The sequence below is a fragment of the Protomyctophum bolini genome (assembly GCF_963924005.1).
Source record: "Protomyctophum bolini genome assembly, chromosome: 22".
Classification (NCBI taxonomy): Eukaryota; Metazoa; Chordata; class Actinopteri; order Myctophiformes; family Myctophidae; genus Protomyctophum; species Protomyctophum bolini.
In genome coordinates this window covers 17,290,608-17,305,058 of record NC_137883.1, presented here as the reverse complement: position 1 = coordinate 17,305,058, position 14,451 = coordinate 17,290,608, and the positions used below count along the sequence as shown (strand labels likewise).

The following is a 14,451-nucleotide window of genomic DNA, read 5'->3' as shown; positions in this document are numbered from 1 at the left end:
CCCAATGTTTGGCTACAACTTAATTATTAGCCCTATATCGTATACATATATGCATTTATCAGTTGATGTTGGGTCTCAGTAGCACTGCAATGTTATGTTGCACTGAAGATTAAACTATGGATTATCAAAGCATGCATACTTAGTAGTAGAAGCAAATGGCTTTCTAACATGTAGCCTAAAGATTTCTGATGAATACAAATTATAGGCCATTTGATAGAATTATTTAAAAAAAAATCATTAATGCCTTGAATTAATGCCTTGTCTGCAATAGTTTTTTTTAAATCCCTAAACTTTCATGAAGAGTGAGAACTGAAATAGCCCATCAATTCACCATGTAGCCCATGAAGGCTAATGCTATGAGATTGAAATAGCCTACACTGCGTAAACCTATATATGACATGTTGCATCATTTGGCCGAGACCTAAAGTCATCATGGATGGTTATTTTAACTGAATTATGTTGATAAAGCCATCACATTTGGGGAAGAAGAAGACATTATTCTGGTTCAAAGCAGTGTGCCATATATATTATAGCACCAATAACAGCTGTTTTGTGGCTGCCAAATGGAATTATCGGTCTAAACGAAATAACTCCATACTGGTTTAACTCCGAATGCGAACGAAAATAAAAGCCTGGATACCGAGGCTAATACCTTTTAAATGTTTAAATGTCCTGTCAAATGACATTGACCGTAACTAGCGGTTGTTGTCTTGTCTTCTTCACTGTGCGTGAGTGCGACAACAAAAACAAATGTCACAACAACGTTATAATTTAATACATTTACCTTCTGGTGGTAACAGCACTGGGCAATATATTCCGGAACAGAAACTCTACTCCTAAGAAAAACAAGAGGACTGATGCACTTCTTCGCGAGTACCCCCGCCATGTTTATCAAAATATTAAGTGACGCACTTTCCTGAATGTCTGCGTGCTATGGAGAGCATTGGAGACACCGCTCAGCGCTCAGCTAGTCAGCTTGCTTGGCAATGGCTGTTGGCTTCCATTGACTGTGTGTGATTGGCTAGTGCGCGCCAGCGAGGGGAAATGTAAACACACACACACACACACACACACACACACACACACACACACACACACACACACACACACACACACACACACACACACACACACACACACACACACACACACACACACACACACACACACACACACAATATACCTCAGATGTATTTTCACCCGAATGTGAAAAGGGTTGAAAACCACTGCCCTACCCTATTTTCTTTAACAAAAAAGTTTCAATCAATCATTCAATCAACCAACAAATCTTTTTTGAGCCCACAGATGTCTCTGGTCTCTGCAAGTGAGGTATCACCAACACCACTCTGGAGAATCTCTACAAAACATTCTCCCAAGCCCTAAAACATCCCAGCTAAACAAATGTAGACCTTTTAAAGGCATACCGGTATATAGGCATACAAAAAAATATATAGCCTATAGTATTATTAATAATAATAATAATAATAATAATAATAATAATATTTTCCAAACAGAAAAGTCTTATTTGATTGCATTAAATGACTTTAAACAACAACATTAAATTAACTTTGCTACTCGATCTGCCATTCACTTTCTGCATGCACATATCCTCGGCAGAAGTGAAAGTGACAGTAATATATTAGTATTAACAGTTGTTTTGAAAAGGTGTTCAATTTGTAAACGACAGGAATGTTGTTGTTATTGTCGTGTGTCCCCCCCCCCCCCCCCCCCCCCCAAAAAAAATAGTCCAACATGGTCTCACTCGCGGGGGGCAACAGCTCCACCAGAGTGTTCCAGACTTCGCTCTCCAGAGCAGCATTCGTAACTTCCTCCTGGGGGATGATCCCGAGACGTTCCAAGGCCAGCGAGTCGATGCGTTTCCTCCAACTGCGCCTTGGTCTGCCCCAGGGGGTCTCCTCCCAGTGGGACGTGCATCGAGGACCTCCCTATAGGGAGACGCCCGAGAGGCATCCTAACCAGATGCCCCGAACCACCTAAACTGGCTCCTTTCCCGAGTCTCTCTCGTGTGACTGAACTGCTACTTTTGAGATTTAATAGTGGGACAAAAAAGGAGCAGACGGTCCAAGTACATCGTCCTGGGGGACCCCGGTCAATGTATATACTGTACTAATTTAGTAACATGTGCAAACATTTAGTAACATGTGCAAAATAAGATGGCAATCCACACACACACACACACACACACACAGCCCCCCCTTCCAACGTGTCACACAGGCTTGTTGCTTGTGTTTGTGCTCCAGAAGGAAGTCATGTTTGGACATCTGCTGAAGCGCTGAAACGTCCCTAGGTGTTTGGGCTGAAAGAGACACTCTAAGAGTTGAGCAACTACAACGCTTCTCAATCAACTCATCAGTGGTGTAAAGTAACTAATAAGTACTGTACTTAAATCCATTTAGGCCTGACCTCGAAATTAAAAAATAAAATAATCCTCCAGTTTTCTGAAATACATATTTTCACGATCTTTCAAAAATAGCAGACCTACAAGCTCGTAGCGCACCACTCGGTGGCGCGCTATGAGCTTGTAGATCTGCTATTTTTCAATAGCTAATACTTTTTACTTCTACTCCACTACATCTCGGATCCATATATTGGACTTTTACTCCACAACAAACAAAACGTGCTTTAACCCATTTTGGACTGGATTCTAAAAGGCATTCTAAATCTAGTCTAAGTTTTCTGAAAAACCTTTATTAAACTTTTTTTGTAATTTTTTGAATACTGGCCCTCGGCCAATAAGGGACCACTATTATTGGTGACATAACTACGGTATGTTTGAAGGTCGGTTTAAGGTCAATCATGGGTTTAAAGGATTTAGTGCCTAATAAGAGTGCCCCCCACTTCACACAGGTGTGATTCTTTTTTTACCAATTGCCTAAAAACCGCAATATCGGGTGCTGGAACTGAGCTCATGCTTCCTTCAATGCACGAGGAGCGGGAATCAAACCCAGGACCTTCTAGCAGTGAGGGGACAGCGCTACCGACCGTGCTACCACGGTGCCCCTCTTTGTCCAATATTTACACTTGCTGCCAGTTCCCACCTGACGTTGTGTGGAAGTTCAGACCGGTCCAGATCGTACTGAATAACTGCCAGCTTGCATAAGGTCTTCAGTCTAGGACTCAAGTCCAAGATGAACAGGTCATTATTGGCAAATATGATAATTCGATCTCCCACCATGCAAGCGTGATATTTCACTGGACTCCAGGGTTTTTTCTTTGTCTCAACCGTCCCAACCTTCTTCCAGGAGAAGGTCTCTGGACTGATTCTCATCAGATCATCAACGACCAGGTCAGAGCAACCAAGTATGGGACCAAGGTTAGAGCGACTAAATATGTGACCAAATATGTACAGCTCTCCATTGTAGGCAAAGGCTGAATAAAACATTCCTAAGCGTTTTGGAAGACGATCATGTGCAGAGAACGTGTTCAGCCAAGAGTCGGTCTCTGTGTCAAACACTCTGATGGTGTAGTGAAGACGCCTGCTGTCCCCAAATACAAACATTTTTGTCCCGATAATGGTGGCAGAGTGAGCACGTAGCAGTGGATTTCCTTGGGTGTTGATTAAAGACCAGACCATTGTGCTGGTGTCCAACTTGCAGATGCCAGTAGTCAATATGTAGGATCCTACATAAAAGATGACCTTCCCCAAGGCACAGGCCGAGTAGCCGCGCCTCTCATCTGGAACAGTCCCGGTAACCCTGGGTTTGAGCCATGTGAGGGCGTCGACATTGAACGCATAAAGCACGTTGTCAAAGACAGGCTTCCCTCCCAAGATGTAGACTGTATCCTCTATCAGCACAGCTGTGCATCTCCATCTCGTGGACAGAACCTCACGGTGACCCTCTCCTCTCCCGGGGGTCAGAGGGGTCAGCGTCCTCCAGCGCAGAGACACAGTGTTGAAGACGAGGACATGGATCTGACGACATCTGTCCTTTGTGCCGACGCTGTACCCACAGATGGAATACACATCGTTTCCCACGGCAACAACAGCATCGTGGCGCCTTCCGGACTTGTCTCTGAGATGCGCGGAAAAACAAAACATTTCGAACCCGGTGAAGAATGGAGTGGCCTGTGCGTGCGACCACTTTTACAGGTACAGTGGCAGAAACGTGATGTCACGTTTGGCCAATCCATGAAGCCGATACTCGTTGGTCTACCATATACGGTATGGTCATTTGATCGCCATGCCAATCGATCTATGGACTCTTAATGTTAGCCTTTAGCAGTGACTTCATGTGGCAGCCACGGTGGGCGCCCCTCATTTCACACAAGTGTGTTATTGAGAGACGCTATTGGGGGTTGTGCAAACACACAAACATTGAATGCCATTGGCAATGGCCAGTTTTGAGTCTTTGTTGGGACCGAAGGTCGCATTTTCTTGCGTCCGTCACACTTCCATATATGGCCATGCCTCGTGACATCATCGGGGATCTCCATATATGGGCATATGCGTATGTATCCCCCACAGAGCCAACCAGTAGCCTTGGCAAGTGCATCACCGGACCCAGAACGACCCGACCTAGCGTTGTTGTCAGCTTGTCGCGATTGTGCAACTTGTCCGTAACCTGCTCGAGCGTCTCAGAAGGGGGCTCGTGCTTGGTCAGGTACTGGATCATGGCATGGCGGCTTGTGATCGGCTTCATGTCCATGTTGGCAGCGCCAGCACAGGAAGGCATCCGTCTTAACCCATTTTGGGGGGGACATGCATGCGGCCCCCACCTTCACTTGATGCGGCCCTGAGGTTACGGGATATTCGGAATATTGATATATTATTGATTTCAGCTGTCACAATTCCAAGCATGCAAACATGACCCGCTTTAATTACTTTGGTCTAAATTAGCAGGCTAACGAGCAGGCGGGAACCCCTTTTGGTGTTTAACCCCCTCAGGCCGGGCACTCATTTTTGGGTTCTGTACAGTATGTACAGTATTCATTTATTTAATTTTATTGATACAGCTATATAAATATTTTAAGTTTTTCAGAAAACTTAGGTCAGACTTTAGAAGGCGTTTTTTGAATCGGCCTTAATGGGTTAAAATGCAATTTTTTATGCAATGAAGTGTACTCGGGGGTCAGGGGTGGGCCACCGCCCACCAGTTTAGCATGGAGCCGCAGATATACCAGTTACCATCTGTAGCCTAAAACATCCCAGCTAAACAAATGTACCATCCTTTTTTCTTTATACTTTTAGTTTTATAGGCATTTTAAAAGGCATATATAGGCATACAAATATATGCCTATAGTATTATTATTATTATTATTATTATTATTATTATTAATAATAATAATAATAATATTTTCAGGTAAACACGCTTTCAAAACTACTACGCATCTCAGTGGCATATTAGGGGAAATCATATTGCTTACTGTTAGGTGGTGTTAGGTGGGGCTGCAGAAGCCATGTACAGACAAAGAAACAGGAATAGAGTGCCAAATGACTTTAAACAACAACATTAAATTAACTTTGCCACTCGATCTGCCATTCACTTTCTGCATGCACATATCCTCGGCAGAAGTGAAAGTGACAGTAATATATTAGTATTAACAGTTGTTTTGAAAAGGTGTTTAATTTGTAAACGACAGGAATGTTGTTGTTATTGTCGTGTCTGTCCCCCCCCCCCAAAAAAATAGTCCAACATGGTCTCAACTAGTCTCAAGATTTGAAGATAATTCAACTAGAAAAGGGCTATAAATGATAAATTGCGCAAGTTACCAACCTCCAGAAGCAGAAGTTAGAAGTAGCACATATTTAGGGAGATTCTATTAAGCACAGCACAGATTCTAAGCACATAGTGTAGTGGTAGCTGCCATTCACATTGATTACATTTTTTACAGTAAGGTGAGTTCTCTGGCTAATGAAAATTATATTTGAAACCTATATGTTGTGAGGGCCGTATGATTATTATAATTGTGTATGTTCCTATGTATTTACAAGTTCTGTTCTATACCTTAGGAGAAGTAAATACATGGAGGGATTGCAAGACTATGAAGATTATGAAGATTATGTTTCAGACAATGGAACCAATTTCAACTCATCTTCAGGTGTCATGGATCTCAGTAGCATTAAGTCATTTTGGACTGATGTTCTGGTAGCAATCAATGTCATTATATCCATGATTGGATTTGGAGGAAATGCTTTGGTCATTTGGATGTCTGGCTGGAAAATGAAAAGGACTGTCAACACCACCTGGTACCTCAGTTTGGCCATCTCAGACTTTGTGTTCTGTGCCTGTCTGCCCTTGGATACGATCTATGCTGCCACTTCAAACTGGATTTTTGGAGTGGCGTTGTGTAAGCTGACCTCCTTTGCTTTGTTTCTCAACATGTTCAGCAGTGTCTTCCTGTTGGTTATGATTAGCATTGATCGCTGTATTATCATTACATTCCCTGTGTGGGCACAGAACCACCGGACACCGGACAAGGCATCTGGAATGGTGGTCCTCATCTGGACCTTCTCTGCAGCCCTGGCATTACCTGCACTGGTCTATAGACAAACCAAAGTCCATGGGTCTGTCACACAGTGCTACACTGAGTACAAGTCTGTCTCTAGACACAAGGCAGTGGCTCTGATTCGATTCCTTTGTGGGTTTCTGGTTCCTTTTCTGGTGATTGTTTTTTGCTGCTTAGTTCTGTGTATGAAGCTGAGAAATATAACCATCAAGTCTACAAAGCCTTACAAAGTCATGGCTGCACTCATCCTGTCCTTTTTCATCTGTTGGGTTCCTTATCACACCTTTGTTCTTGTTGAGTTTGACTTACGTCCACACAGCCTGGAAGTAATTAAAACTGGGCTAAAGGTGGGAGGCACTCTGGCTGCAGCAAACAGCTTCATGAATCCAATTATCTATGTGTTCATTGGTAATGAATTTAAGAAAACCTTCAAGCGGTCTTTCATGTCGAAGATAGAACATGCAATGGCAGATGATGGTCGCACAGTTGCCCCAAACAACTCTAGGTCTAATGGCTCTTTTCAACTCAGAACCGTAAGCCATCTTTGATGATCAATGACGATACATCAATATTGTCAGTTACTGGGAAGTCGGAGGTCAAGAAATGAGAAGTGTACCGGAGAGAGTCATCGATCATTAAATGTGCTTATGTGCCCATATATAATCGCATGTGTCTGAAGTGTCTGAATGCAGTGCCTGTATCTTGGCTTCAATTTGAATAGAGGAATCAGAAGAGACTTTAATATAGGCCTACTTTTATAAAAGTAAATGTATTAATGTTTGCCATTTACAAAAAATATATATCAAATAAAATTAGAAAACATCTATCTTGTCTGCATGGGAGTTTTTCAGGAAGTGAAAATGGAGGTTAAGTGGACATTTTGTGGTCTATTGAGAAATCTGGTAATCTGTAAATGTCGAGGCCCCCTTGCTTAGTGGCGACATCACAAGCCAAACTCCTGACTTTGCGTTTACGGAGACTTTGGGTGGCCTGGTGGAAGGTCACGGTGGAAGGTGAAACATGCATGGTTTGTTGTTTGGACTTTGGAGTGAGCTTCGAGGTTGTGTCCTAGATGTGTTGCTGTTCAAGGATTGGGCCCCATCTGCCAAAACCTGTGACAGTGGTTGAAACACTCTTTATTGGTATGAACAAACAATTGTCATGGCAAGAGTAAAACAAAACAATCAAAACTAAGAAATGTACGTAGAATGAAAAGGGAGTAAAGAAATGTATATACAAAAAGAGCTGTGTCACATCATCACATTGCAGTAGAAAATATTTGAGCTGCAATTGTTCATATGTAGGCCGCCGCCTATTAATTGCTTGCTGCCATTTGTAGCAAAAGTTTTATAAGTGTACTCGGGGGGATTTTTGTGTGATAAATAACTATAAATGTGAGTGTACTTTCCAGAGACTATTTAGCGTCTGTATACCTTTGTTATCCCACGGGGAAATTCTATTTTATTGGGCCCCTCTATATAGAACGTCTGGTCTGTCCTCTCCGTTTACACTACACTTTACAGCAGCATTCACACTTCACAAAGTTCACAGTTCACAGCAGGTGGTACTTTTTGCCCTGTTTGGTTCACATTTGCTGCCTTGTGTCTTCCGCAGGAAGCTCTGCCTAGCAGACATAAGCAGGGCAAAAAAATACACTAAACAACATACTGTACGCGTACCACTCTGGAGCTGTGATGCAATCTGCTGTAAGGACAATATTATGTTAACTTACTTTAAAAGCTTTAGATTGTGTGTCGAAGAGAGCGTGCGTTACCCGAGACGACAGTAGTGATCCGTGTATATTTGGTTTGTTTTTAATCACACAATTAACCAACAAAACGGCGAACGAAAGATCCGTTCTAAACCGTCGTCTGCTAACGTTAGCAGTATTCACAGCGTTCAAGTATGTCGTACTCGTTATAGTAGTTTGTTTAGATAACCTGTGTGTGTTGATTAGCAACCCTGCTTCATTCTTAATTTCTCGTCTTTGCTGTGTTCACCTTTAGTCATAATCCTCAGGAACTGGAAGGATTCGTATGCACATATTCTGAAGAGCTGGGGGTCAGCTGTTAGCTGTAACAGTAACACTCCACGCATACCTCTTGTTGTTAGTGGATCTAAATGGCGAACGCCTCTCCAGCCTCTGGCTCTGCTGCTGCGGCCACCGAGAGCCCGAGCCCCGCAGGATCCAACAGCTCGTCCACCACTGGGGGGGACGGAGGCAACCAGGACAGCACCTTTGAATGTAACATATGTCTGGACACCTCCAAGGACGCAGTCATCAGCCTTTGTGGACACCTTTTCTGGTAGCTACTAAGCCTTACTTATTTGTAGTCATTCACTGGTCTGTTTTTTTGCCAATGTTCCCAGATTGATTTACTGTATCTGCTTACTAGCCCCTCTCGGAACCCTACATAACCAGAGCTAATCTGATAGTTAAGTTAGACTATCATTGATTGATTGAAGTATTTATTAACAGTTTGCAGAATGGGTATTTCACACGAAAGCACAACTCAATACAAAGACTTACTGTGGACGATACACTGATAAATAATTATACTAACAGGGTCCACCATTTTAAATTCATCAGAACATTTAGAGATGTACAAATATACATAGATCATAGATGTATTTGATCGAGTCAGATCTTTACTTTTACTTGCAAATGTCAAAATTGATAAAATACGTGGTTTGATAGTATTGATTCAAACCTAAAACACAGTCTACTCTAGGCTTACTGGATACAGGAAGTGTGGGCACCTATTTAGCAAATGGTCTGATTCCGAAGGAGCATTTATAAACAATAGCAACAATAAATACTGTGTAAAAATATTTTTAAATAATATAGGCCTAACCGACTAATCAAGTTATTATGCCGGTAGTTATATTATTAGCACAAGACATTTTATATTCACAATGTATGCAGCTAGCCTACTACATCTGAAACACATTGTTTAAGGAAATTGGGTTAGATTGTATTGTTCAGATCTGGTTAATACAAGCTAGTTTAGTTTAGAGAAAATGTGTTCTTCTCACCCCATAAAGTATGATGATTGAGGATTATTACAAATTATCCCATTTGCATACCATAACATAACATAACCTGTTTTTATTTTGAGCTGCATGTTTTCCCTAATGAAACATTATTTTTCTCCAACCCTCTTTTGTTTGCCTCTCAACCAGTTGGCCTTGCTTGCATCAGGTGAGTTGATAGATGACTTGTTCCCTTTCCTAATTCCTATCCACCTATTTAATGACCTAATTCTTAAGTCCTATATGCTTCATTGTGTGATGAATAGTGAAAATTGATCTACAAGCTCACATTGGGTTACACCGTGGTGCGTCGTGAGCTTGTAGATCTGCTATTTGTTTCACTATTAACAAATAAATAGATTCTAATCTGAATTTTTTATTTAATACATCAGGTTTAGAGTGGTTTGGAAAATTATAATACGAAACATTAACAGTGAACTCTCTTTGACTGTTCCTTTTCTTGTTCATGTTTAATTCAGTGGTTGGAGACTAGACCAAACAGACAGGTGTGTCCAGTATGCAAAGCTGGCATCAGTAGAGACAAAGTTATCCCTTTATATGGACGGGGAAGCACAGGCCAACAGGACCCAAGGTGGGTAACATGTACCTTTTTTGAGTGGTGCAACCATTCCCTTACGGAGCTGTGTGTGTGGGTGGCTGGGTGGGTGGCTGGGTTTGTCTGAGCACGAAAACAGCATGGTTGTTTTTCACCACCTGTGCGCAACCTAACACACGCAGTACACGCACATATTAACTATATATGTTTATATTTCTCAACCGTTTCGGACGCGGGGCGGCTTGTCTGAATCGGGCCGGCACCCTGGGTGCGTTCCTGTGGGTCTGGAACTTCCGCCCACCCCCACACGGAGTTGCACCACTCACTTCACACTCCTTTTTGAGTGGTGCAGCCACACCAATGAACAGCAATGTGTGTCCCTATGTCTGTCGGTCGGTTTAGGGTACCAACAGGTGACAAAGTGGCGCTGTTGAGCTTCACACTGTGCATGATGGGAAGCAGATTTTCTAGTGTTAGTGTAACACGAGCACAGTGCAGTACAGACTACGGTGTAGCACCTGTACTGATGCACAGGTGCATGATGAGAGGCAGTACAGTACAGTACAGTACAGTACAGACTACATAGTCCGACAGCCAATAGTCCCACAACCAATAGTCCGACAGCCAATAGTCAGACAACTAGTCAGACATAGTCCGACAGCCAATAGTCCGACAGCCAATAGTCTGACACTCCAACAGCACCACTCAGTTCAGACGGGTATGATTTTTTTAATCAGGCTAGTGCTCATGTGTCAATTAATCACAATTACACTCATGCCACTGAATCTCATGTATCCAGTACAAGGCTCTAAATCTCATTAATCGATTAGATAACAATTACTCTCATGCCTCAAATTCGAAGCTGACCACATTGTTTTATCATTTTGTGATGTATCAGATTTTTATTTTGCTTATCAATTGTTGTTTTTCAGAACTAGACCTACAGAAAAATCGTAGAATTTTTGTATTGTATGTTAATGTAAGCTGTTCTTGTCTGATCAACAAATAACTTTGTTATAGAGAAAGAACGCCTCCTCGACCGCAAGGCCAGAGGCCTGAGCCAGAAAATCGGGGTGTAAGTATGCCTGATAATTTACCACTGTAACATCATCATTAGCCACATACTATTATATTGTTTTCCAATTCCCATGGGTGCATTTAAATAATAAAATAATAAATTATATTTATAATAAATTATATTTAAGCATTTTGACCACGGCATACCAATTTTGGACATGTTAAAACATTTAAAATATTTTCAAAATGAACAGATGTATAACCACACAATGTGCCGGGATCACACGTGATTTCGTAGACTGGCTATTTTCTTCTGGATCTAACTCTGTAATGTTAGCTGATGAGTTGCATTATCCATTCATGATGAAACTCTTACATTGGATGATGCTGCAGATGCTGTAGTGCAAACTTGCACTCAATTCATTAATAAAATGACCTTTCCCACTGGGATCTATTAGATGCTACTAGTGATGTGGAGACAGGTCCCTTGAGAATGACTACACATTGCGTTGGATATTGCGTCACATCTTATGTTGTGAAATAGTTTCCTCAGATATTTTATACCTGTAGATGTGGCTAAAGATTGGTGAAATGTGTGAACTTGATGTCACCTTATTTATTTGATTAACTTAAATTTCAGGGATTTCAAGGATTTGGTTTTGGAGATGGGGGATTCCAAATGTCATTTGGGATTGGTGCCTTTCCATTTGGTATTTTTGCTACAGCCTTCAACATCAATGATGGAAGACCTCCCCCAGGTATTCATGTTTTACACAATAATATATTGTTTTTGAACTCAACACATTGTGCAATATTTTACCAAGATATACAATAACCTCTGTTTGTTTAACTCTTAATTGCTTCATACAGCTGCCCCTGGAACACCTCAACACATGGATGAGCAATTTCTCTCTCGACTTTTCCTATTTGTCGCTTTGGTGATTATGTTTTGGCTTCTTATTGCATAAATAAAAATAGGGCATTTTCTTCAAAAAAGTCTGACATTATGTCACATCATCACATGCTCACATCTACTTGGTTCTTCTGACATCCTAAATATTGAGCATTAGTTGATTTGTATTTAAGCATTTGAAGACCCACAGAGTATTATTTACACCACTAACTGAAATCCAGCAAACTATACCAAAAAGAAAAAAAAAACTTGCATGATGTGTCAGTGCCCACAAAGTTGGCGAGTCATTGGGTTATCGTTACCAGCAAATTCTTGATTGGTTACGAAGCCCAAGCTTTTAAATAAGTGGATGTAGACCAGTGGTTCCCAAACACGGGACCCATTTGTGGGTTGCTGACACATTTTAAGGGTCCCTTTAATTTTTTGTTTCCTACATTTTTGTTTTTAATTATGATTTCTAAACAATTTCACAAAACATTACCAAAAAAGCAAAATCTTAGATTTTTTTCATAAAGAAATGAAAGATAAATCAAAGAAATTTCATAAATTAGAAAACGAGTAGTGAAAATAGCTGATCTACACGCTCACAATGCAGCGTTGTGAGCTTGTATAACTACTATTTTCACTAGTTCCCGGGCAAACATCTAATCTCTCTTTTGGGTCACAGGCTAAAAAGTTTGGGAACCACTGGTGTAGACAATCTACAAGCACACATCTGCTATTTTTGTTGCAGAGCACCGGCACACAAACTATAAATCAAGCACACCGCATGAAACAAACGGTGATTGCTACCAAGTTACAGATCACAAACATTGTCATTTATGTTTACTGACTATTTGTTGGAATTTAAACTATATGAATGAAAGAAATGCGAAATGAAAAAACTTTGACTACTGTATATGGATCACCCAGGCAGCTGACATCAGTGGATGACTGATGCAACCATATGGAAATGTGCATATTGAAATTATTCAACCAAAGTAAATCACTTAAATATATTTGGGTAAAATGTATATATTTTAATGGCAGTGTTTTCTTTCTATAGTTGAAATATGCCCAGTAGCATCAGTAGCTAGCTTTTATTATTTCATTTTCCAACAGTTAAAAAATGAATTGGTGTAATTACATGTAACAAGCATGTATAGCAAGATAGGCTGCGACCTGCTCTTGGTTTGTGCTTGAAAATTGTGGCCTGAAAGACAGATAAATTAAAGCTGTATGAATGCAGTGATTGAACAAAATATTTTTGTAACGAAATTATGCATAATGCCATATTTCTTACTGTAAAAATGTGTCTCTCCAGTGTCAAATGAGACCAAGCAGATTCAGTTTTGATCTTGTACATAAGTGGATGAAATATTTATATTTAAAACAGTATTCTCTCCAAACCGTGTAATCATTATTCCTTGCTGTAATTAAATGTAAATTATTGTAGCATATCATACTTTGAAAATCAGAGATTCGATGAAGTCATAACAGTTTTCTAAATGTGAATTTACTTTGTTAACAGCATTCTATGTACTGTAAATAAAGATAATATTAATCATAGACAGTTCTAATGTGCAAGAAATCATTGTCTTTTGCCTGTCTGTCTTCGGTGTGCCAGAGCAGTAGTTTTCAATGTAAGGTCCTTTTGGGGTTTCCAAGTAAAGTTTTGATAGTTAGCAACCAAATGAACCCTTTAAAAAAAAAAAAATCTGCCAAGGGGTCTATACTTGGTCCTGTCATCTTTTTTAAATCTACTACACCAAGCTGCTATTTTCACCAAGTATTTGCCCCAAGAATAGTTGCGAACGCAGTGATTGCGAACGCAGTGATTGCGAATGCAGTGAGCACTTACTATGAGACCTAGCAGATCATGTCTGTCCGTGTGTCCGTCCGTCCGTGTGTCTGTCCCGCTATCCAAATATGGAGTGTGTTGCATCGCTTACTGTATATGTGGACCTTGCCCCTTTTGTGCCCATATATGGAGCTGAGTGATTTGTTTGTTGTGGACCTGGCCCTTTTGTGCCCATAAATGGAGCTGAATGATTTGTTTGTTGTGGACCTGGCCCCTTTTGTGCCCATATATGGAGCTATTTACGATCTGCGTTCGCTTCCCGCGTTTGCGCGTCTTACTCGTGATGTTATGTTTCATGTAGTTAAATCACAAAATATGTCTTGACTGCTTCAAATTATTCGGTGCATGTAAACCATTTCATATGCTGTGCCTTTCCCTCTGCAATGGAGGAGTCCTGGTCAGCATAGACATGGGGCTATATCTTGCACCACCCCTTAACCCTTATCCCTAAACTAATTTGCCATTTTTTACTATATAAAAAAACCTTTTAAAATAGTTCAAATAGCAGATACAAGCTCACAATGTCTCGCTCTAGATCGGCTAGTTGAACTATTTTAAAATGTTAAAAATAAAAATAGTAAAAAATGGCAAATACGTTTAGGGATAAGGGTGGCGCAAGATGGA

The 14,451-nt window shown here is 40.8% G+C and overlaps 3 protein-coding genes across 5 annotated transcripts; 2 read left to right on the top strand and 1 right to left on the bottom strand.

Annotated features, from left to right (window-relative positions):
- Window positions 1-3,007: 3,007 nt before the first annotated feature.
- Window positions 3,008-4,694, bottom strand: LOC308309677 (kelch domain-containing protein 3-like; the record flags this gene model as incomplete). The annotated part of the gene is made up of 2 exons (XM_080755589.1): window positions 3,008-4,034; window positions 4,501-4,694. The coding sequence occupies 2 exons, from the start codon at window positions 4,692-4,694 to the stop codon at window positions 3,008-3,010; spliced, it is 1,221 nt and encodes a 406-aa protein (XP_080611715.1).
- A 1,108-nt stretch (window positions 4,695-5,802) lies between these two features.
- LOC308309508 (chemerin-like receptor 1) lies at window positions 5,803-7,281 on the top strand. Its single transcript, XM_080755385.1, has 2 exons — window positions 5,803-5,857; window positions 5,972-7,281. Exon 2 carries the CDS (start codon window positions 5,985-5,987, stop codon window positions 7,014-7,016), a length of 1,032 nt encoding a protein of 343 aa, XP_080611511.1. The 5' UTR covers window positions 5,803-5,857; window positions 5,972-5,984; the 3' UTR covers window positions 7,017-7,281.
- Window positions 7,282-8,112: 831 nt separating this feature from the next.
- Window positions 8,113-13,523, top strand: rnf185 (ring finger protein 185). Of its 3 annotated transcripts, none has more exons than XM_080755434.1 (7): window positions 8,113-8,174; window positions 8,475-8,774; window positions 9,652-9,670; window positions 9,981-10,093; window positions 11,078-11,132; window positions 11,715-11,832; window positions 11,945-13,523. In XM_080755434.1, exons 2-7 carry the CDS (start codon window positions 8,590-8,592, stop codon window positions 12,040-12,042), a joined length of 588 nt encoding a protein of 195 aa, XP_080611560.1. In that variant the 5' UTR covers window positions 8,113-8,174; window positions 8,475-8,589; the 3' UTR covers window positions 12,043-13,523. The 3 variants fall into 3 exon arrangements, with proteins under 3 accessions (XP_080611560.1, XP_080611562.1, XP_080611561.1); XM_080755436.1 differs by having other exon boundaries at window positions 8,114-8,174; window positions 8,581-8,774; XM_080755435.1 differs by having other exon boundaries at window positions 8,137-8,174; window positions 8,488-8,774.
- Window positions 13,524-14,451: the final 928 nt, after the last annotated feature.

Excerpts from the sequence above, each read along its gene's own strand:
- rnf185 (XM_080755434.1), top strand. The coding sequence starts at position 8,590 with ATGGCGAACGCCTCTCCAGCCTCTGGCTCTGCTGCTGCGGCCACCGAG. Across the intron at positions 10,094-11,077 it reads ACAGGCCAACAGGACCCAAG|AGAAAGAACGCCTCCTCGAC; the intron begins GTGGGTAACATG and ends ACTTTGTTATAG. Across the intron at positions 11,833-11,944 it reads TGATGGAAGACCTCCCCCAG|CTGCCCCTGGAACACCTCAA; the intron begins GTATTCATGTTT and ends TGCTTCATACAG.
- LOC308309508 (XM_080755385.1), top strand. The coding sequence starts at position 5,985 with ATGGAGGGATTGCAAGACTATGAAGATTATGAAGATTATGTTTCAGAC.